The sequence below is a fragment of the Caloenas nicobarica genome, chromosome 27, assembly GCF_036013445.1.
Source record: "Caloenas nicobarica isolate bCalNic1 chromosome 27, bCalNic1.hap1, whole genome shotgun sequence".
In the NCBI taxonomy this organism is placed as follows: domain Eukaryota; kingdom Metazoa; phylum Chordata; class Aves; order Columbiformes; family Columbidae; genus Caloenas; species Caloenas nicobarica.
In genome coordinates, this window is record NC_088271.1 from 4279538 (window position 1) to 4301028 (window position 21491).

General features: G+C 55.0%; 1 protein-coding gene across 4 annotated transcripts; it reads left to right on the plus strand.

Annotated features, from left to right (window-relative positions):
• The first annotated feature begins 16 nt into the window (after nucleotides 1–16).
• Nucleotides 17–21204, plus strand: CTXN1 (cortexin 1). 4 transcript variants are annotated; one of them, XM_065652618.1, is made up of 5 exons: nucleotides 16772–16853; nucleotides 17530–17655; nucleotides 17785–17835; nucleotides 18898–19002; nucleotides 19681–21204. In XM_065652618.1, exon 5 carries the CDS (start codon nucleotides 19820–19822, stop codon nucleotides 20072–20074), a length of 255 nt encoding a protein of 84 aa, XP_065508690.1. In that variant the 5' UTR covers nucleotides 16772–16853; nucleotides 17530–17655; nucleotides 17785–17835; nucleotides 18898–19002; nucleotides 19681–19819; the 3' UTR covers nucleotides 20075–21204. The 4 variants fall into 4 exon arrangements, with proteins under 4 accessions (XP_065508691.1, XP_065508690.1, XP_065508692.1 ...); XM_065652620.1 differs by lacking the exon at nucleotides 17785–17835 and having other exon boundaries at nucleotides 17530–17737; XM_065652619.1 differs by lacking the exons at nucleotides 16772–16853; nucleotides 17530–17655; nucleotides 17785–17835 and adding an exon at nucleotides 17–103.
• Nucleotides 21205–21491: the final 287 nt, after the last annotated feature.

The following is a 21491-nucleotide window of genomic DNA, read 5'->3' on the forward strand; positions in this document are numbered from 1 at the left end:
GGCTTCGCTCCGCTCCCCCGGCCGGGAACGGGGCCGGGCCGGTCCGGATGGGCTCGGGGAGCCGCGGGGCGGGCGCGGCCCCCGCCTGCCGCCCGGAGCGCAGGTGAGCCGGGGGGAGAACCGGGGCTGGGGGGGCTCCCGGGAAAGTTTGATCGCGGTATCAGCGGGGCGGCGGCTGAGCCGAGCCCGGGGCTGCACCGGGAACCGCCCGGCAGCGGCTCCGCAGGGGCGGCGGGGGAAGGACGGGGCGGGGGGAGCGCTCCCGGTACCGGCTGCTCCCCCCCGGTCTGAGCCACGGCCGGGTGGGGCTCCCGGAGGCTCCGGGGTACCCTGCGGAGAAGGGGGTCCCGGAGAATTGGGGTATCCCCGGGGTGGATGTGCTGCCGGGGGTCTGTGACAGCCTGGAGGGGGGGAAAAAAAATGTGGCTTTAGGAAGAAATACCGCTACTAGATGAGAAAATGGGGTTGGGCGTTGTGGGGAAGAAGAAGTCGAAAACAGGGAATTTCTGCAGCTGCTGCAAAACTGCTGATTTGAGAGTTCTTCTAGCTGGAAGGGATGAGGCGGCTGCAAAAAGCCCCCTTGTGCCGAGGGGCCTCGGAGGATGCTCAGCCCCTGGGGCTGGAGGGCTGGGGGGGGGCTGCGAAACTTTTGAATGAAATCGGGCTGATTTCTCCCTTCTGGAGCCGTGGGCCTGTGCGGAACCAGGGGAGGATTGCACAGAGACCTGGGACAAAGGAACGAGCCAAAGCAGCCTCACAAAAGAGCTGGTTTAATTTAAATTTCAGCCCTCTTGGGAAGAGTTGGAGCTGCGGGAACTCTCCATGCGATGCTGGGAGTGTCGGTGAGCCTTGCCCGTGGCAGAGGGGATTCAGCTCTCCCGAGCCCTGGGAAAACCGGGTTTGCCAGGGACAGTTTTTGGTGCAGAGCCTCATGTTAAACATGAGGATAAAAGCTGTTGGCAACGGCAGGTGTGGATTTGCCAAGGGTCAGGGGCTCCCCAGCACTTGACTCCCATCCTTACCTTCCTGCCGTTCCCAGAAATGTTCTGCTTTCTCCCAGCTATTGTTTATTTGCCATAAATCTGCCCAAAAGCAGAGGAGGTAAAATCCTGAGGCTGGCAGGGCAGACCTGTTTGCAGTACATGGGGAAGTGTGACTCTGGTTCTGTCTACTTGCCCAGTCTCCCTCTGTATGCGCTGCAAGCCACCCCAAGCTCAGGCTGAGATGCTGTAACGAGGGACTCGAGGCCTCCGATTGCTTTGCCCAGTTTAGTACCCGCCAGCTTGGGGCACAGCTTTTAAGCTGAACAGAACCACTGCACCCAGTGGGAGCTTGTTGTCCCAGTAATGTTCAGTTTGGGGCTAGGCGGGTAAGTCTAGCAAGATAAAAAATTAATCTGGTGGTGTTCCTTGCTGTTTGTATCATTAAGAGGGTGCTGGTCCTTGGGTTTGCAGCTGGGAGGCTGCAAAGGGTTGTCGGGCATTGGAACAGGCTGCCCAGGGCAGTGGTGGAGTCACCGTCCCTGGAGGGGTTGGACAGACGGAGATGAGGTTCTCAGGGACATGGGGCAGTGCCAGGGCTGGGGGAACGGTTGGACTCGGTGATCTTGAGGGTCTCTTCCAGTCAAAATAATTTTATGATTCTATGATCCTCTGGTTTTGCTCTGTGAGAGGTTCTGGTGATGCTCTGGTAGGGCTGGTGCATGGGACGGGAGGTGGGGAAGGTTGTCCTGGCAGGTGGACTGGCTGGAAGCAGGTTCCATCTTGTTCCACTTCTGCTCTTGCCTTTAGCAGCACAGCCCCAGCTTGATGCTTGCGGGCAGAAAATGTGCAAATCTCAGGGTGAGGCTGCGCTTTTCCCCAAGTTCCAGGGAATGCTGGTGAGCTCCTGTGGCATGTGTGCTCAGGGCTGCTCCAGGAGGGGAAGGGAGAGACCTGGCATCGCCTCTGCAAGCTGTAAACACATTGCATGGGTGAAATGCAGGTCCCCCTGGAAAGGATTTGGCACATCTCCAGGGATGCACAACCGCGCTGTCTGCCTGCAAACCTGCTCCCCGGGCTGGGAGAGGGCGGCTGCTCCCATCAACCTGTTGCAAATGGCACCGGCTGGGTGATGTAGGCATGTCCTGCTGCTTTCCTCGCTGCGCTTCTGCCAGAGAAATCTGCTCTTTTCTTTTTTTTTTTTTTTTCTTTTTTTTTTTTCCCCTAGCAGTTGGCCGGTTCTGCTGCACTATCTGCAGCATGGCTGGGGCAACCTTCCCAGTTCTCACTGGGGATGAACTGGGCTGCACACCAGTGACCAGGGCTGGATGCTGGAAAGCTGGAGGGTTATAGCAGCAGATGTGTTTTATTGGCTCCATGGTTTCTTCACGGATGCCGACATGAGTGGCAGAAGCGGGTGGCATCTTCTGGCTCGTGGCTCTGAACTATCTTGTATTGCCAACTGCCAGTAAATCCTGAGCCGATGTGTTTTCTGAACAGCTGCTCTTAGGAAGAAAACACTGTTGGGCTGTCAGGCGCCTGGGAGCTGCTCTGATTTTTACTGCAAATATCCTCTACAAAGTAAAATTGATGGATCTGAATCTAATATTCTGTAGGGGAACTTAATGGCCATTAGGCTGGTTTTTTTTCCAGCTTTGAGTGCAGAGCTGCGCCATTTAACGGAAGAATTAAAGGCGTAAAGATAAATGAAGAGGGCTGCCAGATGGGTGGAGGGCGGTGGGGGGCTGGCTGCTCCGGGAGCGCGGAGACCTAGAGCAGAGCTGGGGAAGCTGCTGCGAGGTCTGTGGCAGGAGGAGCCGGTACCTGCCAGGGCAGAGCTGTGGTGACCCGAAGAATGACGTGTAACGTGGGTCTGAGGTGGCCGAGCATCCAGGGAGCAGCGCTGGAACGGGCTGTCCCGGGCAGTGCTGGAGTCACCATCCCTGGAGGGGCTGAACAGACGGAGATGAGGTTCTCAGGACATGGGGCAGTGCCAGGGGTGGGGGAACAGTTGGACTTGATGATCTGGAGGGTCTTTTCCAACCAAAATGATTCTGTGATCCCTGAGGTCCCCCGTCCTGGCTCTGCTCTCAGTATGTCCTGCTTGTGGACTCTTTTGGGGACAGGACCTGCTGCCCAGCATTGTCCTGAGGTTCTTTTTGATCGCACTGTTCAGCCAAGCAGACCAGCTCCTTGGGCAGAACTCGGGGTCCGCATGTGCCAGGAAAACCGGCGTTAACTCTCTGTCCTGTCCCATCCCACCCTGGGCGGCTGGATCCAGCTCCTGCCCGTGCTGCGGCTGCTGCAGCTGCTGGACGGTTCTGTCCTGTTTACTTGGTCTTGTTGAAATACCATTTAACCGGCTTCGAAGCAGAGAGCTCAGACCGTTCTGCACCTGCCCCCCAGCACAGGTTGAAGGTTTCCATGTGTGGGGAGGTGGGATGCTGCTGTGAGGCTCGGACATCGCTGAGGTGTAGACCTGGAGCCTGGGAAGCTGCCAGGATCCCACAATACAGACGTAGCCATGGATATTTATGGCCTCTCAGCCCTTATTTGCCTTTCTCTTCCTATCCTGGCAGGGCTTAGTGCCTACTGGGTATTTACATCCCAGACACGAGAGCAGAACCTCCTTTGGGGAGGGTTTTTTGTACTCCAAAACGCTGTATTTGGAAGCACACTTTGCTGCTTGAATTACCCAGTTAATGTAAGTGTTAAAGAGCGGAGATCACTGTGCCCGCGAGAGAGCGATTGCTTGAGCACATGGAAAGGAACAAACAACTCCTGGGAGCTCCAAAACAGGCAGGATGTGAATTACTGAACTTCTCTTCCAGCTTTGTTTGGGCTCTGGAGCACTAAATGTCTCTGAGCAGTGTTCACAGGCTGGCGAGCAGAGCAAGCTCTGTTCTCCCCCCACATTCCAGGGGTGTCACAACTCACACACAGAGTATCTGGGAGAAAATACGTGTTTTGGGCACGGGACGCTGTCCGTCTGTCTGGCAGGGTGCTAGCACTGTCTGTCCAGTCTTGCTTCTTAACAGAAGGCGCAATGATGCGGGTGCAAGGATTCTGCTGCAGCAACACCGACATGCTTCCAGGAATGCGCGTGGGGATGCATTTCTCAGCTTTTTACGTGGCGGGGAAGCAAATCAAGAAGCGATGACGAGCGCTTGGCATCGAGATGGCACAAAGTGTCCTGGCGCAAGGGGCTCTTTGCAAGGGGGGCGCAGACGGGAGCAGCGCTGTGAGCTGAGGGACCTGGCGCTGTGCCGGAGCCGCGCTCGGTGGCAACCGAAAAAGCCGCAGCCCGAAGCAGGTGGGTGGAGGGGACACAGGTCTCCACGGAGGGGACACAGGTCTCCTCTGACCATGGCCCTTCCGCAGCGGGACGGAGGGTTAGAAAGTCCCCTCCTGTTTGTCCCTGGTATTGTTCCTTCTCCGCACATGCAGAATAAGGCTGGCACAGTGGATGTGGGAAGGGAAAAGTGTCTCAGCAGTGGGCTGAAAGGATTTGGGGATCTATTTGTTGCCTGAGGCTCAAGTTCTGGGGATGCTCCTTCCACATGGTAGCTCCCAGCTCCTTTGCACGGCCGGTTTGCGGCTTGTTGAAGTCTCGGTTGGGCCAGGAGAGTGCTCCAGGTGCCGGGAACTGTGGCACAAGTGAGATTCGCTTCGCGCCTTCCTTAAGGGAGGCAGAAATGGGATCCCCTGGCTTCCTGCAGCTCTGTGGCTCTTCCTGCTGATGGCAGATAACATTGCTTGGAGTTAGTAGCAATCTGCTCCAGTCACGGGAACAGCATCAATTTACACGCGCTGGAGACCTGGCCCTGGAATCGATCTGCATCCTTATCAGCTCATCGCAGCGGACGGGAGACGTTCCGGCATCGCTGCAGAGGAAGGAGCTCTGTCCTGGGGTCGCTGCTGTTGGCCGCCTCAGCTCCTCGGCTCTTCTGCTTGGCCCTGCAATGTCACGCACCTGCCTGCGAAAATATTAGAGGGACGTTCTCCAGGTTAAAACTCTCCCGGGGCTGCAGTTTGGCTGGGCAGCCCCCACATTCAACCAGTTCCAGCGAGGTTTTGCCTTCGCTTTTCTCTCTCCTTCTCCTGCTCCCATTTGCCACTGAAGGGTATGGGTGGAAGGGATAAATTCCAGAGCATCCAGCTGCCAAAGGCAGGATATTTGCTCTTCGGGCAGAGCTTGAGCTACCTGGCCAAAATGGCTTGAACAATTCGAGTCCTCTAGGAGACTTTTGCTCATTTGGAGACGTGCTGATGCACAGAGCTGAGGGGCAATGTGTTAATTTAAGGCTGCCTCTGTTAATATTATCTCTCTCTGAAACCGGAGCTGCAGTTGAACATGCTGCTTGGCAAGCGCTGGGCTTCGGTCGTGATGCTGAAACGGACGATTGTCAAGAAATTATCCAATTTCAGCCCCAGAACTGACTCTGCCAGGCTCCAATTCCTCCCCCCGGCAGGGCTCAGGAGGAATCGTCTCTCCGGCACCGCGTGGTGTGATCGGCCGTGTCTGGCTGCATCCCAGGCGAAGGGGAGCTGGCCGTCCTTCCACCGAGCAGGGATGGGACGCGATGCTCCTCTCGCAGTTGTTATCTTCTTCTTGGGTTGTCCCACGTTCCACCAGACCTGAGAAATGTGCTCTGCAGCTGGTCTGAGAAGCCATGTAGAGGGGTTTGGGCAGGAGTTGGCGGAGTTTTTCCTGGGTGACCTGGTTCCTGGCCTGGGGTTCATCCCTCTGCAGAACCCCGTGTGATCCCAGCTTTGCTCCCACCCCGCTGGAGAAAGCAGCAGGTCTCGAGAAAGCGAAGAAGGACCAGGAAGGCTGGTGGAACAAGCTGAATTTGATCAGCAAAGAGAGGGAGGGAGCTCTTCCCAACACATAAAAAAGTGTTATGAAGTGATCGAATATTTTTTGCATCTGCTGGGACGAGATGAGAAGTGATCAGTTTAATTTGGAGCTAATGAGATTTAGGTTAGAGAGGAGCGAGGTGCAGATGGGCGATGAGTTCTGGGAGAATCCCCGTCAGCTGCATTTTAACAAAGTAAGTGACTGTTCTGAGCATCCTTGGGCTTATTGCAGAGCTGGTGGCAGGTGGGGTTTGGGGATCCTCATGTTTCCGTGAGCCCAGGATGTTCCATGTTTAAAATCATCCTGAAAATAGAAAATAGCTCTAGAGTAGCTTGTTGTGATGTTGTTGATGCCAGTGGCACCGTGCAGACCCATGGGGTGGACATCTCAACTCCTGCACATTTACAGCCAGTCTGGGTTGTTTTACTGAAAATTCAGCTCCGTTTTCCACAGAAATACCCCAGCATCGCTACGCGTACTGTTGCACATGAATGGTGCCAGGCAAGCCAGCAACCCAGACAAAGAAATAATTTAAAGCATCACTTAATTGCAGCAATGGGTTTCTTTGGAGTAGCGTATTTGCCCACTTGCTAAATAATTCATAGAAGAGCCTGGTAATTAAATGCTAAAGACCTGATTTGCTTAGCATTGTTTGTACTTATATTACTGTTTAAATGCAAGAAATTACTAAGTAATTTAATTGCTAATTAAAAATAATACAGTTACTTACCATCTTATAAGAATTAGTCAGCATTTCTGTGGAGTTTTTTGCACAGAGCATAAACACTTGTATTTTTTTTAGGCAGTTATCTTGTAAACTTCTCCCTGTATTTGTGCTGATGGAAGGCATGTGCTGCATCTTCTGTTAGTGGCTATTAAAAACATGAGGAAAAACACAAATTAAAAAAAAATTGAGCAGCACAGGCTGTGTGTTTTGGTTGGAAAAGACCTTTAAGATCAGGCTGTGGAGAATATCGAGCTTTGTTCCCCATCTTCCCCCTTGAGGACAGCTCATCCTATTTTGTCCGCCGTCACCCTCAGCCTGACTACAGATTTCTCACCACTCCATGTGCTTTGCTGAAATCCTGATGGATGACATTAATTGGAATTTCTTCCTGTAAACAATGACGTTGTTGAAAATAACTGTCGGCCTGCCTGGCATGGGCACACTCTGCCAGCGCTGCAGCATTTTATCTTATCTCAAATATACATCTTTGCGTTGTTCCCAGCTTTAGAAACCCTGAGTGCTGTCGTAGCTGGTCTATGTGGAGTCTGTAGGTGCTTCTGTCTCTACTCTTTCTTTCTTCAGTCCAGGAACTATATTTGCTGTTCTCCAGAAAGAGAAGGAGAGCAATCAATAGCCTGTAATCACATATCCTGGCTCAACACACTTACTAGATGTATCGATGAGGTTCTTAGGGACGTGGGCTAGTGCCAGGGCTGGGTTAACAGTTGGACTCGATCTTGAGAGTCTCTTCCAACCAAAATGATTCTGTGATTAGCAACCCCAGCTAAAGATTCCTGACCTTAACTACTGGTTTTCCGAGGGAGACACAGGATAGATCATCTGATCCTGTTGATTAAACTGTGGTGGGTCGCAGACCGACGCGCAGCTCACCCCAGCTGTTCCCACTGGCCCAGTGCCTGTCTCTCTTTCTGAATTGGCATCTTTTTCCATTTCCCTGGCTATGGCTCAGGCTCCCGGGGCAGTTCAGGTGAACGCACGAAGCCTTTGCTCCAAAACCCAGCAAAACCAGGATATCTGTGCCTGCCGGGACCCAGCTGGTCCACCTGCCACCGAGGTTTGTCTCTCTGGTGATTTCTAGGTAATCTGAAGAAAAACAAGGCATCAGCTTCCCTTGTCTTTGTTGAGCAGCTTTTCACGGTTCAAACTCTGACTCTTCTTGGGCACGGAAGGGCTGGAGCACCGTTAATTAACAATTTACATTAAACTGTGAAGACCGAGTTGAGAATAAACAAAGTTCAGTTCAAATTTGTTCTTTGCAGATGAGGTCCTTGGGGATGTGGTTTAGACGTGGACTTGGCAGTGCTGGGTTAACGGTTGGGCTTACTGATCTTAAAGGTCTTTTCCAACCAAAACTATTCTGTGAATTTTATGATTCTCTTGTTGATATTGCTGAGTTTCTGGGAAAAGCAGCCATACCCCATGTCTGGTTTCTGGAGTGCCTGGTACACCATAAACTGATGTTGGGTGGATGGCTTGGAACCTGAGGTTTTCCACAGCTGATCCAGAGGAACCGCGCAGGAGCAGCACCGTCCCTGCTGGGAGAACTGGGAAATACTGGGGTTGTTTCCGAGCTCCTCGAGCATGTCGATCAAGGCCCTTTTGCACGATGTTCCTTTGATAGACACATTCTGCTGGGACCGGCCCTCGCTGTAATGATGCTCGAACCTCTGGGAGGTGCAGGCAGGTGCAGTTATTCCAGTGTCTTTATATTAGGCACCCTCCTGCTCCTGGAATAGATTCCCAGGCAAAACTGGGTTATGATGCAATTAAAACCGAGAATATGAATCAGTGATTTTAAGGGGAAAAAAAAGAGAAATCTAGTGAGGGAGGCGGCAGTGATCCCACGCTGAGCTCGGCTCGCTTTCAAGGCAAACTCTATAGAGACAGCGGCTGGGTCTGAGCACCTGAACCCTGGCCGGGAGCTGTGCCAGGCTGGGGACCACCGAGCTAGAGCAGCACGAGCAGAAAAGCCGCGCCGTAACCTTGCGGTTAATGTCAATGCAGTTAAGGTAGCTTGTGGGTACCATGGCAACCTGCATCGGCCACCGGCTGGTCAGGATGCTGCCGGGATGCTGCGGGAGCTGACAGGCTGGGAGGTGGATGGATGGATGAGCTGGGAGTGTAATCGCCCCGGGGGAGCATCAGGAGGGTGCAACAGGCACCAGGTGTGGGCTGGTCTCCTCTGGAGATCTCCCCACTGATCAGAGAGTAGAATCACCGAAGGGTTTGGGTTGAAGGGACCTTCCCAGCTCCCCCAGTGCCCCCCCTGCCATGAGCAGGGACATCTGCACCAGCTCAGGTTGCTCAGAGCCCCGTCCAGCCTGGCCTGGGATGTCTCCAGGGATGGTTCAGCCACCACCTCTCTGGGAACCTGGGCCAGGCTCTCACCACCCTCAGGGCCAACAATTCCTTCCTCATGTCCAGCCTGAATCTCTCTCCTTTAGTTTAAAAACCATCATCCCTTGTCCTATCGCAACAGGCCCTGCTCAAAAGAGTGGCTGATGTGGCTGCACTTCTCTTCCAGGTCTGGTTGTTAAGTATTTGAGGATAAATAGTTGGGAGCACTGGATGGGATAAGCCCTGAACTGATAGAGGAGGTGATGGGAGGGATGAGGCAGCGTCCCCATCTGCAGAAGCAGTGACTGTGCAGCCTGGTTTCACCGCCGAGATTAACGAGGCTCAGCGCACCCATCCAGGGCTGGAGCTCCCGTTTTCTGGGGCTGGGTGACACCCTGCTCCGTGTTGGCCCAAGAATTCGAGAATTATCGTTCCTGGCCAGGGCACAGCGAACAAAAGCTGAGCATCTGCAAAGGTTGCTCCTTCGCCTGGGGAATTTGCTAATGAGACGGTGAAGGGTTGTTGCCTTTCAGAACAGATGTTCACCAGGAGCTTTTTTTCAACCAAGGAATTGCTGAAGTTGTTTTGCGCAGCTCAGGGACACGGAGGTTAAAGGCAGGAAGGTTCCTGTAGGCAATTTAGCCACTGTTCTCAGCCAGCACAGGGTGGAAGTCAGCTGGTTCTGTACAAAAATAGTGGAAGACCCGTTCCTTGCCATTTGTGGGGTGTTTCCATGCTTATTTGTGGATCTTTGCTGGAGATCCAGCTCCATCCTGGGCTGGACACTTCCCAGGTTCTCACCGCTGCTCCTCTGGGTTCAGCGAAGGCAGGTGCTGGAGCTGGCAGTTTTGGCGAGATGTTGCCATCGTTTGTGGCACAAAGCTGAGTTAAAAGCATGAGATCCCTCACCATGGGCCTCAGAGGTGCCGCTATGAAGGAAAGATTAATTTAATTGTGCGTGGGCTGATCAGGTGTCTTGCAAAAGTTGGCAAACCATCCTGAAGGGTCGGAGACGGCCGTTGTCCGATGTGCCAGCAGTTCAGTTCAGTAAAGTCTCAGAGCTGTTGTTCTGGCCTTGGAACTGGGGTTGTGAGTCAGAGAGTTGAGGAGATTACAATACATTTACATAATCTTGGATGAAAACACCCCTTGGGAGCTCTGGAGCTGGGTTATCTTGATGTGGTCAAAGCTGTAGGCATGAAGAAGAATGTAAGTGATGCGCAAGACGTGGATTAAGTTTGCTTATTCCCAGCTTGAAGTTAGGCCGAGCTGGTTTTTTTGCTGCCTAAGCCCTTCCATGTGCCCTTTCCTCCTTTCATTCCCACATTACAGACTCTAGAGGCATCTCGGTTCCTTCACGTCAGAGCCAGAATCTGAATTAATAATGTGCTAAGAAAATAAAGATAGTTCAACAGACTTTAAATCAAGGAGAACAGCATGTTAAAGAGTTTGAACAAATCGCATTACTTTGTGTGCAGTTTTAGGGCTGGCAGAAATAAATCTCCCAGCAATTTATTGATGGTGACAAATTCTTTCAGAAAGAGCCTGCTCAGGGAATGCTGCTCTTTATCACTAGGCTCTCTGCGTGAATTATCTAGGGCCAGATTAATGTCTCCCAGTGAACGTGTCGACACAATTTGTGCCCTGGAGCCTCCATGTCACCTGGGCTGACACATCATCTGAATATATCTGTTGAAAACCGTGTTGCTTTTCAGATGTGTCTCCCTTTGCTGTCGCGTGGGCCTGGGTTTGAAAGAACCGTTTCCAGAGCCAGGCAGGCGGGCCAAGGACACAACCTGTCTTAAGCTGGACACGAAACCTACTTGCGCAGACCCGCGGCAGGAAAGGAGCAGCCAGAAAGCTGCAGGTTTGATGGCTCAGCTCCTGCCGATGGGTGTCTGACGGAGCCCGTCACCAGGGCTGTCCTCGTGTGGCTGATGGGACCAAGTGCTTGGCGCCTGGGTGACGTTGCTGTGCCCATGTCCTCCCGTGCTCTTCGTCCTGCTGCACAGCTGGGGCTCGAGGGAGAGCCGAGGGGCAGGAGACGCCCGTGGAACACTCCATCGGACATGAGTCTGCCCGGGGAGCTGCCCTGCACTTGTTCTTTTTCGTTTACCAGTAGGTCCATCGGATAAACCACCCGTGCACGACCAGAAAACGGCAGGGTTGGGCTGAAAGCTGCAGGAATTAGTTTTGGAGGCCGGTCGTCTGCAGCCGTGGGTGCATTCCCTGCTCTTGGTCTCCCTTCAGGTCTCAGTTCAACCTGTTTGTGGGTGTCTGGAGAGACCTCAAGTCTTCTCCTTGGAACTCAAGGTCTGGATTTCTTGCTCATGTTTGTTTGTGCTGCCTGGCCCCTGGAAGCTATTGCTCCAGGACCTCTTCCTCCTCCCCAGCCTCCTCTGGACCCCTTCCAGCTCCTCAGCCTCCACCCTGGGTTCCCAGCCCAGCCCAAGACAGACTCCCTGAGCAGGGACCCCTGCCCATCACGTGTGGTCACCTTTGGGAGGAGTTCAGGGAGACGTGGGGACAATTTGGGGCAGCTCTCTGTGCTGTTCTAGCTGATGTCTGGGTAGGAATGGGCAGGCAAACCCCACCTGCACGAATGAGTTGGGCTGCAAGGCACAAACTCTTCTGCAGCGTGGAGCTGCCTGCTCAGGGCAGTGGTGGAAAGCTTGTGTGCGTCCACGGCTGTGACATTGTGAGACAAGGAGACCCTGGAGCTCTGTCAAGAAACTCCTGCATGTCTGGAACCCAGCACACACCTCCAGGGAGCAAAATCGAGCCTTTATCTGCTTCAGAGCCTGACCACAGGGGTCTCAAGCTGACACCATGTGCCTGCCCAGATACGTCTATTTACTCAGCAGCTACACTCCAGCTTAACAGGGAGGAAAAAAAGGAAAGTTAATTTATTACTGCAAATGACTTTGAAGTAATTAATTGATCTTGTCAATGGCAAGGGATAATTCCGCCACTGTAAAATCCCAGCAGAAGGATACTTCTTGTCCCCTGACAAGGCGGCTTTGATAGAGCTATTTCGCTAACACATGCTGAAGTCAGGAAGGGGACATTTTATTTAATGATTCATGCTAATTAGAGTGAAGCAGACATGCTTCCTCTCTGCCCCACAGCAGTAGCCGGTGTTTCGTGCCAGCCCTGAGGTACCAGCCCGGTCTCAGCCTGTGTCACACAGTCCCTGGTGGCCAGCACTGGGCCCTTGTGGCCAGGAAGGGCAATGGGACCTGGGCAGGATCGGAAGGGGGTGGTCAGTAGGTCAGAGAGGTTCTCCTGCCCCTCTGCTCTGCCCTGGGGAGACCTCATCTGGAATATTGTGTCCAGTTCTGGGCCCCTCAGCTCCAGGACAGGGAACTGCTGGAGAGAGTCCAGCGCAGCCACGAAGATGCTGCAGGGAGTGGAGCATCTCCCGGGTGAGGAAAGGCTGAGGAGCTGGGGCTCTGAGCTGGAGAAGAGCAGACTGAGGGGTGACTCATTCATGGTGATCAATGTGGAAAGGGGGAGTGTCAGGGGGATGGAGCCAGGCTCTTCTGGGTGACAGCCAGTGATAGGACAAGGGGCAATGGGTGCAAACTGGAACACAGGAGGTTCCACTTAAATATGAGAAGAAACTTCTTCCTGGTGAGGGTGCCAGAGCCTGGCCCAGGCTGCCCAGGGAGGTTGTGGAGTCTCCTTCTCTGCAGACATTCCAACCCGCCTGGACACCTTCCTGTGTAACCTCATCTGGGTGTTCCTGCTCCGGCGGGGGGGTTGGACTGGAGGAGCTTTTGAGATCCCTTCCAACCCCTGACATGCCGGGATGCTGTGAATGTAACTTGGTGAAACAAAGCAGCTGGAAATGAGAAGGTTCCAGACCGTTCCCCTGCCTGTCCTCACCCTCTGTCTGGGGCTGGGAGGGGTGATTCTTCAGCGCTCCTGTCCACCACAGCAATTGTGACGGGGTGAAGCATCAGAAGGGTGCAACAGGCAGCAGGCATGGGTTGATCTGCTCTGGAGATCTCCCCACTGGTCATAGAATCACAGAATAGAATCACGGAAGGGTTTGTGTTGAAGGGCCCTTCCCAGGTCCCCCAGTGCCCCCCTGCCATGAGCAGGGACATCTGCACCAGCTCAGGTTGCTCAGAGCCCCGTCCAGCCTGGCCTGGGATGTCTCCAGGGATGGTTCATCCACCACCTCTCTGGCCAACCTGGGCCAGGCTCTCACCACCCTCAGGGCCAACAATTCCTTCCTCATGTCCAGCCTGAATCTCCCTCCTTTAGTTTAAAACCGTCACCCCTTGTCCTATCACAACAGGCCCTGCTCGAAAGTCTGTCCCCATCTTTCTTATGGGCCCCTTTTAAGCGCACATATCAAAGAACAGGTCAGCTATGAAGCATCATTCACGTTATCCATAATAGCTTTGCAAAGCTGAACTTGGCTTACAGGGAAGAGCAACGAAGCGCAATTCTCTGCTTGATCAGCTGCCGGCACGCAGGAGTCAGCTGCTCCCTAGTGCTCTGGATGAGCCCAGGAAAAGACACTCTCTTCCCTCTTTGCCACCCAAGCAGGTTGAGAAACACGTCCCCAGCCCTCGGAAGGAAGGTTCAGGTCGGCGCTCGGTACTTTCCAGGAAAGGGGACGGGATTGTGCCACCAGCCCTGCCAGTCCCGGGGGACTGAGGCGGGGGGTTGGTGGACGTGACCTGGCTCGGTCCGCGCCGCCTTGGCAGGCTGCAGCATCTCGGCACGTCGCCTTCAGACCGGGGAGAGCCCAGAAGCTTTCCCAAGCGGTCCAGCCCTTCGGAAGCAGCAGCAGCAGCAGCAGTGCTTGCTGCAATCCAGCCCCGCCATACATCAGAAGTTAATATTCCTTAATTGCCATCGGCAGGTAAATTTAAAATCTTTAATCTGTGAAAGCGGCATGAATAACGAATGGTTTTCATTGAGCCACGGGCAACTATTTTTGCCTTGAACCGAAGCATCCAAGTGTGCGTTTACAGGCGCTGTCCTCAAAGACAAAAGCCGTCATTCCATGCCACAGGGTTTTACCCTGTGCAACCACTGCAGTGTTTTACAATATCACTTCGTCAGCACTAAAAAAAAAAAAAAGTGCTTAGATCCCTTTCTGAGATTTATTGCATTTTATAGGTGAATAGATTTCTGATTAGAGAAACACTCTGCTTTTTTTTTTTTTCTTTCAAAGTGCTTGGCCAAGTGGTGAGATAATGCAAAGGCTGAACCTCATTTAATTATCAAGCCCTTTAAGTCCAGGCACAACAAACTCTTGCTGTCTCCACGGTGCAATTAGTTTAGCATAATCTGAAGCCTGGACCACCCTTCCTGGTACTTTTTTTGGGGCAGTGACTGTGCAGGCTGCGGTGCAGCATTAAATCTGTGCTCTCAAGTGCAGTCGGGATCGATATTTCTGGATTGGCATCCAGAGTCCTCTGTTTGCCCCGGGGAACTTGTGTCCCGAGTTTCCCTGAGGCTCATCCAGTGTTGGTTTTGTTCTTGTTGTCGTAAGAGGCAAAATCTCCAGCAGAAGGACACCCTCCAGCTCCAAAACCCTTCCAAGAGGGAGGGCAGGGTGGGGAGCTCCCCACATTGCCATTCCCCCAGGCATGGACTTCTTAACAGAGACTTGAGGAGTGGGGGAGGAATTTCAAGGCAAACGTATTAGAGCGGTTGGAGTTGGGCTTCCAGTACAGACGCGGCTCCTCTTGGGACAGGTACAGAGGAACAGGGTCCAGGGCTGGGAAGTGCTGGAGTCACCATCCCTGGAGGGGTTGGACAGACGGACATGAGGTTCTCAGGGACATCGCGGAGTGCCAGGGGTGGGTTGTGGTTGGACGCGATGATCTGGAGGGGCTTTCCCAACCAAAACAATTCTCTGATTCTGTGTCTTGGAGGGGCAGCGATGCAGGCATGTTGCCCTGGGGTTTCGAGCGGCTTTTTTGGGGGAACACCGGGATCCAGGAGCTGTGGTCCCTGCACGGGCAGGCTCAGCCCCCAGCCCTGCACTCTCCCCTGGTCTGGCTTCCCCAGGCAGGCAGCTCACGAAACTTCTCCTGTCTCCAATTGCTGTGCTCCACCTTTTATTATAATTGATTCTGCATCGCCATAGGAACCCGCTCCAGCGCGAGTGAGGAGCAGCTGCCTTCCCTGCGTGCTCTCCAGGAGAGAGGCGGCTGCTCCTTCCCTCAAGATGGCAAGTGATGGAGCCGGGAGCCCACGCCAGCCAGGTACCGTCCGTGCCCCCGGGGCGCAGGGAGCAGGGTGGCCTTGCAGAGCTGGGGACGGCAAGGAGGGGGTCGTTCCTGGTGGCCAGGGATGCCCCCCACCCTTTGCAGTGGTGGGTTCAGGAGATGGGGCTGAGATGTTTGTCTGATGCTGAGGACCAGTGGATCTTCTGGTGGTGGTCGTCAAGTCTAGGTGGAGAGAGCAGGAGGCTGGTGTTTGGGGTGGGAACAACCTTTCCGGGGGGTTTATCTTGTTTCTGGGTGACTTGGGTTAGCAGCAGCGGGTTTTCCGTGTGCTCTGGGATGGCCGTGGAGCAGAGACACGTGAAGGATGTTCTGTGCTTGACCAGGCTTGTGACCCCCTGCCAAGGGGGATGAGGGGGTCACAGAGCCTGGGATCTGGGGACAAGCACCTCTGCTGTGCTAAACCTCCCCTTGGGCAGAAGGGTTGTCCCCTCCGCTTGCACCGAAGTGGATGGGACATCCCTGACACTCCATATCTCAGGCTCCTGCCCTTGTCTGATCTGCTCGGTTGTCCCCTCCAAGCCCAGGGTCTGCTCATTCCTGCCCAGTAAAGCTGCTTTGCTGGGACAGCCCCTCCATGGTGGCTTCGCGGCGCTGGAGAAGCAGTGGTGGAGACGGTGGTTTACCCTTGGCCATGGGCTGGTTTAGCAGAAGACCGGCCAAGCTCTTACGTCGGGGTTCGGGGTACAGATGTGCTGGGCTGGAGTCCCAGCCTGTCCTGCCATTGCTCGCGCTGGAAGGTGGAGATGTTGAGAGCAGCGCGAGGGGACCTCTGGGTACACCAGCCCACCTGGGACATCCTGCTGAGACTTGGGATCTTCCTTGGGTGCAGGTCCTGGCAGCTGGGCCAGACCTGTGGCAGGATGTGTCCTGAGCCCCGGACATCCTTGTCCCTCCACATGCCGAGCCCTGGCAGGGCCGAGGTGATGGAGGGATGGATGGTTCGTGAAGCAGCCCCCAGCATCCTGCTGTAGGTAGGAGGAAGCCCAGATGCGACTGTGGTCCCTTGGCACTGTCTGTCCCTGGGCAGCTCTTTGCCCCTACGGACAGGGCCAGATGCACCCGCAGGTGGTTCAGACACAGCCAGTTTGAGGGCTGGGGGGGGTCTCTGCATCCCCCTCGGCAAAGCCAGGAGCAGATTTCCACAATTTGGCTTTGGGATGCACAGGAAGACAGAAATCCATTTGGATAGTCCCAGCCCTGTTTGCTCTCAAGTCCAGAGTGCACCCCATAAAGCAGCTGGAGAACACAGCCCTGTGTTCACAGCCTCGGCCAGCCAGGGGCTTCGCAAGGTGCTTGAACATGGGGCAAAACCACCCCTGAGGTCACCGTGCAGCTCTTTGCTCCAGAGTTCTGCATCCCGTGGGAAGTTCAGCATCCCCTGGCAGAGCCACGGGCTGTGCTTGCGCTGGCAGCATGCAGGAACCCTGCGGGAATCGTCCGTCTGAACCAACGTTTACTGAAAAAGGCAACGGAAACCCTGCAAAGAATTCAGCTGCCTCATGAGCGCCGTGTAACGGTGCCAAGCACAAGGGCGCTCTTCCCAAAAAGGCATCTATCTGCCTCCGTCCCAGCAGGGACAAGCGGACGCGCTGCGGACAGACAGACCCTTTGCTTTGGGAGCGCGGGAATGGAAGGACAGACAGAAAACCGCAGCCCTGCCGCACTTGCAAGTAAAGCCTTTTCTCATCTCTAAGGAGCTCAGGTCCTAGAAATCCTCCTGCTGAGGCAGAAGCTTGTTTGCTTGCAATCCTTGCGAGGGCGTTTGCTTTTGGATCTCCCTGGCGATCGCGTTTGCTGGCTGGTTGCAACAGGCGGTTGTGCAGAGATGCAATGAATATTAACGGAGCCGGGTCCTGCGAGAGCCCTGACCCCCGCGCAGCAGCGGATGCCTGATGGGGACAAATGTTTTAGCAGGGGCTGTCGTGATAGAACAAGGGGTGATGGTTTTAAACTAAAGGAGGGAGATTCAGGCTGGACACGAGGAAGGAATTGTTGGCCCTGAGGGTGGTGAGAGCCTGGCCCAGGTTGGCCAGAGAGGTGGTGGCTGAACCATCCCTGGAGACATCCCAGGCCAGGCTGGACGGGGCTCTGAGCAACCTGAGCTGGTGCAGATGTCCCTGCTCATGGCAGGGGGGGCACTGGGGAAGCTGGGAAGGTCCCTTCAACCCAAACCGTTCTATGATTCTAATACCTGAAATGTTAGTGTCCAGAAATTCCTTTCTGGCTGACGCAAAGAATTTTCCAGCTGCTTTCCCTAATCAGGCTCTGATTCTGCTTCGGACACTCCTTGTGCTTTCCCACTCACCACCCATCTCTAGCTCTTGACTCTTGGTCAAAAACCTACAGGGATCTAAAGGGTGGAATGAGCCCGTGGTCCAGGAACAGGCTGAGTCACCCAGTCCCTGCCGAGAGCCCAGCGCCTCCCTCGCTGCCCACTCGCATCCCAGTTTGGAGGCGGCTGCGGTGGGAAAGGTGAGCCCTCCACGCCAGATGGCATCCTGCACCAGTAAACACCGCACCGTCCTTCTTGATTTTGAAAGAAATATCTCATTAGGTATTTGCCTTGCCCGAATTAACGTTTAATTTGTGTTTCATATCCAGAAGAATCTCACTGCGGCGTCGCTGAATTGTTGACAGTGATCCTCTTCTGGTGTGAGTTCTGTCCCTATTAAGCAATTTCCTTGCTCGTGGATCCTTTTTAGTTACTAAGGGAACATGAATCTTAATAAAACTCAATCAAATGTTCCTTAAATAACAGCTGCCTTCATTTAACTGTCTTATCAGGCTTTTTTTTTTTTTTTCTCTCTCTGCTCAAAATTCCTGGGAAATTAAGATCTGATTTTTTTTCATTAAACAGTAATGAAAAAGCAACACATCCCAAATGTGGGGGAAATTGTTTATCCTCAATACTATGGGATATAATACTGGGGATACTATTTAGCAGAAAATCTTGCATTTTTGTCTTGAATGTGCCGTCTCCTCGCTGCGCTTTTGATGTGAGTCAGTTGGGCAGCTCCAGGTACGCGATTTGTTCTTGGGTCACTTATATTTTAGCGGGGCTTGTCCTGAGCATCTCTGAGAACCGTGAAGGGGAATCTTCTTAAGGCAGATGTGTCTGTGGGAAGGGGGTTCCTGAGGACACCAGGAGCACTGTAGGGAGGTGGAGGCTCTGGAGAACAGTCCCTGTCCCCAAAGGCTTCTGTGGAGAGGAGTGGGATGCTGTGTCCATCCCGGCTCCTCCATGGGTGGATGTTTCTCCCCTGGACAGGACCATGTGGAGCCACCACCTGTTGGCTGGGGATGGGACAGCCAAGTGCTCTCTGCCCAGGTGGAGGCTCCTTCAGCTCAGTTCCCCCATCCCCATCCTCCTGCCCTCCCTCAGGTTGCGCCAGGGGAGGTTGAGGTTGGATCTGGGGAACAATTTCTTCCCCCAAGGGCTGTGGGGCATTGGAACAGGCTGCCCAGGGCAGTGCTGGAGTCACCATCCCTGGAGGGGTTGGACAGACGGACATGAGGTTCTCAGGACATGGGGCAGTGCCAGGGGTGGGTTGTGGTTGGACTCCATGATCTAAAAGGTCTTTTCCACCCAGTGCTGGTCTGACAAGAGACACTGTGAGCTTGAGAGGTGCCTTGTGGTGTTTTGCTGTGACTCCTAGTGACTGTGGTCCTTTTAACCTCTTCTGTTGTCTTTGTCCTTCTGCTTTGCACCCTTAGCCCAAGAAAGCTGGACCCTAGAGATCCTCCTTCAGTGACGTGGCTGTTCGGACTCAGCCTTCTGCTGCAGTAGCAATGCCAGTGTCCCCATGCAGATACACTGAGGTAGGCGCCTTCCTTCTCCATCGGGACTCGGGTCCTCCTATACCTGGCACTAAACCACAGGCCCTCATTGTGCCAAGGTGCTGGAGCGAGTTGAGAGGGGGGAACGGAGCTGGTGAGGGGCTGGAGCACAAGGGTGATGGGAGCGGCTGAGGGAGCTGGGGGTTCAGCTGGAGAACAGGAGCTGAGGGGAGACCTTCTGATCTCTGACCTGCCTGAAAGGAGCTTGGAGCCAGGGGGGGTCGGGCTCTGCTCCCCAGGAACAAGCGCCAGGACCAGAGGAAACGGCCTCAAGTTGCGCCAGGGGAGGCTGAGGTTGGATCTGGGGAACAATTTCTTCCCCAAAGGGCTGTGGGGCATTGGAACAGGCTGCCCAGGGCAGTGCTGGAGTCACCATCCCTGGAGGGGTTGGACAGACGGACATGAGGTTCTCAGGACATGGGGCAGTGCCAGGGTTGAATTAGCGGTTGGACTCAATGATCTCGAGGGGTTTTTCCAACCAAAATTATTCTGTGATTGATTCTATGGTTCCCTGCCTTTGTTACCCTCGTGAGTGGCTTGTTGAGCTTGCTGGAAAACTGGGGACCCACCTGTGAACTTCCCTGCCCCTGGTTATTTAGCAGAGATGGCGTAGCCTGTGGCCAATTTCTCTTCCCTGACCATCTCTGCTTTCCCTTCCAGGAGCTCTTGTCTCGGGCAGGAGCGAGTCCTGAGCTTGGCATAGCAACTATGGAGTAACCCATCCTCAGTGTGTGGGCACAGCGGGAGCCTGACGCCGGGCGGCTGAACGCCCCCAGCCCACACGCTCCTCGCCTCTGCCATGAATGATGCATCGACGATGGATTATGAACTGCTCTCCCCCTCCTTGGTGGAGCACCCAGCCGGCGCCGCGGGGATGGACGCCGAGCAGAAAACCGTCTTTGCCTTCGTCATCTTCCTCCTGGTCTTCTTGGTGATGCTGATGGTGCGCTGCTTCCGCATCCTGCTGGACCCCTACAGCCGCATGCCCGCCTCCTCCTGGACCGACCACAAGGAAGGCTTGGAGAGGGGCCAGTTCGACTACGCCTTGGTGTAGAGGGCAGAGATGGGGCGAGCCTGGGTGCTCTCTGTGCCTCCCACCCCCGCTGGCCCCGGCCCCCCCTTCCTCTGTGGTGTCACCCCCGACTGCCAGAGATGCTCCGGGCAGGGAGGTGAGGTCGGGCTTGTGGCCGCGGTGGGTTTTCTAGGGGTTTCTCTCTTTTCTAAGCACTTTTCAGTTCTCTTGGCAGCCCGCAGGACTCTCGGAGAGATGTGTTGGAGGGGTGACGTCGCTCCGCGTGGTCCCTGCCGTCCCCTGTGTCCCCCGGCGGTGTCGCGGGGCAGGAGGCGATGGGACAGGGCATGGCGGGACCTGCCCTCGGCCACGGCCCCCGGGGCTCCTGCTCGGGACGGCTCTGCCCGCTGCCAGGCCAGAGCTTTGACCCCCACCTCCTCCTGCCCCCCGTGTCCCCCGTCTGTGTCCCCCTGGGAGCGCTGCCCGTGGTCCCGTGCGCGCGTGTGTGTCCCTGTAGCTGAGCTGTGTCTGTCGGGGGGTTTGTAGGCACCAGACCCAAGTGCTGGCTTTGTTCCTCAGTGTGTGGCAGCCCCAAGTGCCCCCTCCAAGAAGTGAGGGGGAGATGGTGACCCCCTCCATGCGCAGCCCCCTTCCGGCATCCAGCCCTGCAGCCTGCTCTCTGCTTCACACCGTAGTGACCTGCCCCTGCCCAACTGGTGAAACTGGTCTGAAAGAGGGGCCGTCATGCAGACCTGCCTGGGTGGCCCTGCTGGGATCCCAGGAGGGATCAAAGGCTCCACACGATGCTTGGGAGATGCTCCTCAGCCAGCCCAAGCCTGGCAGCCTCCCACCAGCATCCCACCATGGCCAGCCCCTGCTCCAGCAGGATTGGGGTTATGTCCCCAAGTCCAGGGCTGCTGGGGGTGGCCGACACGTCCCTGGCCATCCTGCATCTGGGCATCCAAAGGGCTGTGGAAGTTCTTGAGGGGAAAACCAAGCTCTCCTCCTGCCCCTCTGTGGGAACCATGCCCGGCGAGCAGGGGTGCTGCAGCTAGCCACAGGGCTAGCGAAGGCCATGGTGGGTTATGGCTGTGGTCACTAAGGAGCTTTGTACCAAGGGCTTTGAGCCCAGGGAGGAGAACCTCTTCCCCACCACAGAAATAAAGCTGCACTGTGCTAACCCCACACCGCTCTCCTGCTGCTCTTTGCTGCCTCCCCACAGGTGCCCAGGCAGTGGTGGGACGTCCCACCTCTGAGCCAAGACCCCACATCTCCCCGGAGCTGCTCTGCAGAGGATGGTACCACGGGACAGGTTGGCCAGAGAGGTGGTGGATGAACCATCCCTGGAGACATCCCAGGCCAGGCTGGACGGGGCTCTGAGCAACCTGAGCTGGTGCAGATGTCCCTGCTCATGGCAGGGGGGGCACTGGGGGAGCTGGGAAGGTCCCTTCAATACAAA

Excerpts from the sequence above, each read along its gene's own strand:
- CTXN1 (XM_065652619.1), top strand. The coding sequence starts at position 19,820 with ATGAATGATGCATCGACGATGGATTATGAACTGCTCTCCCCCTCCTTG.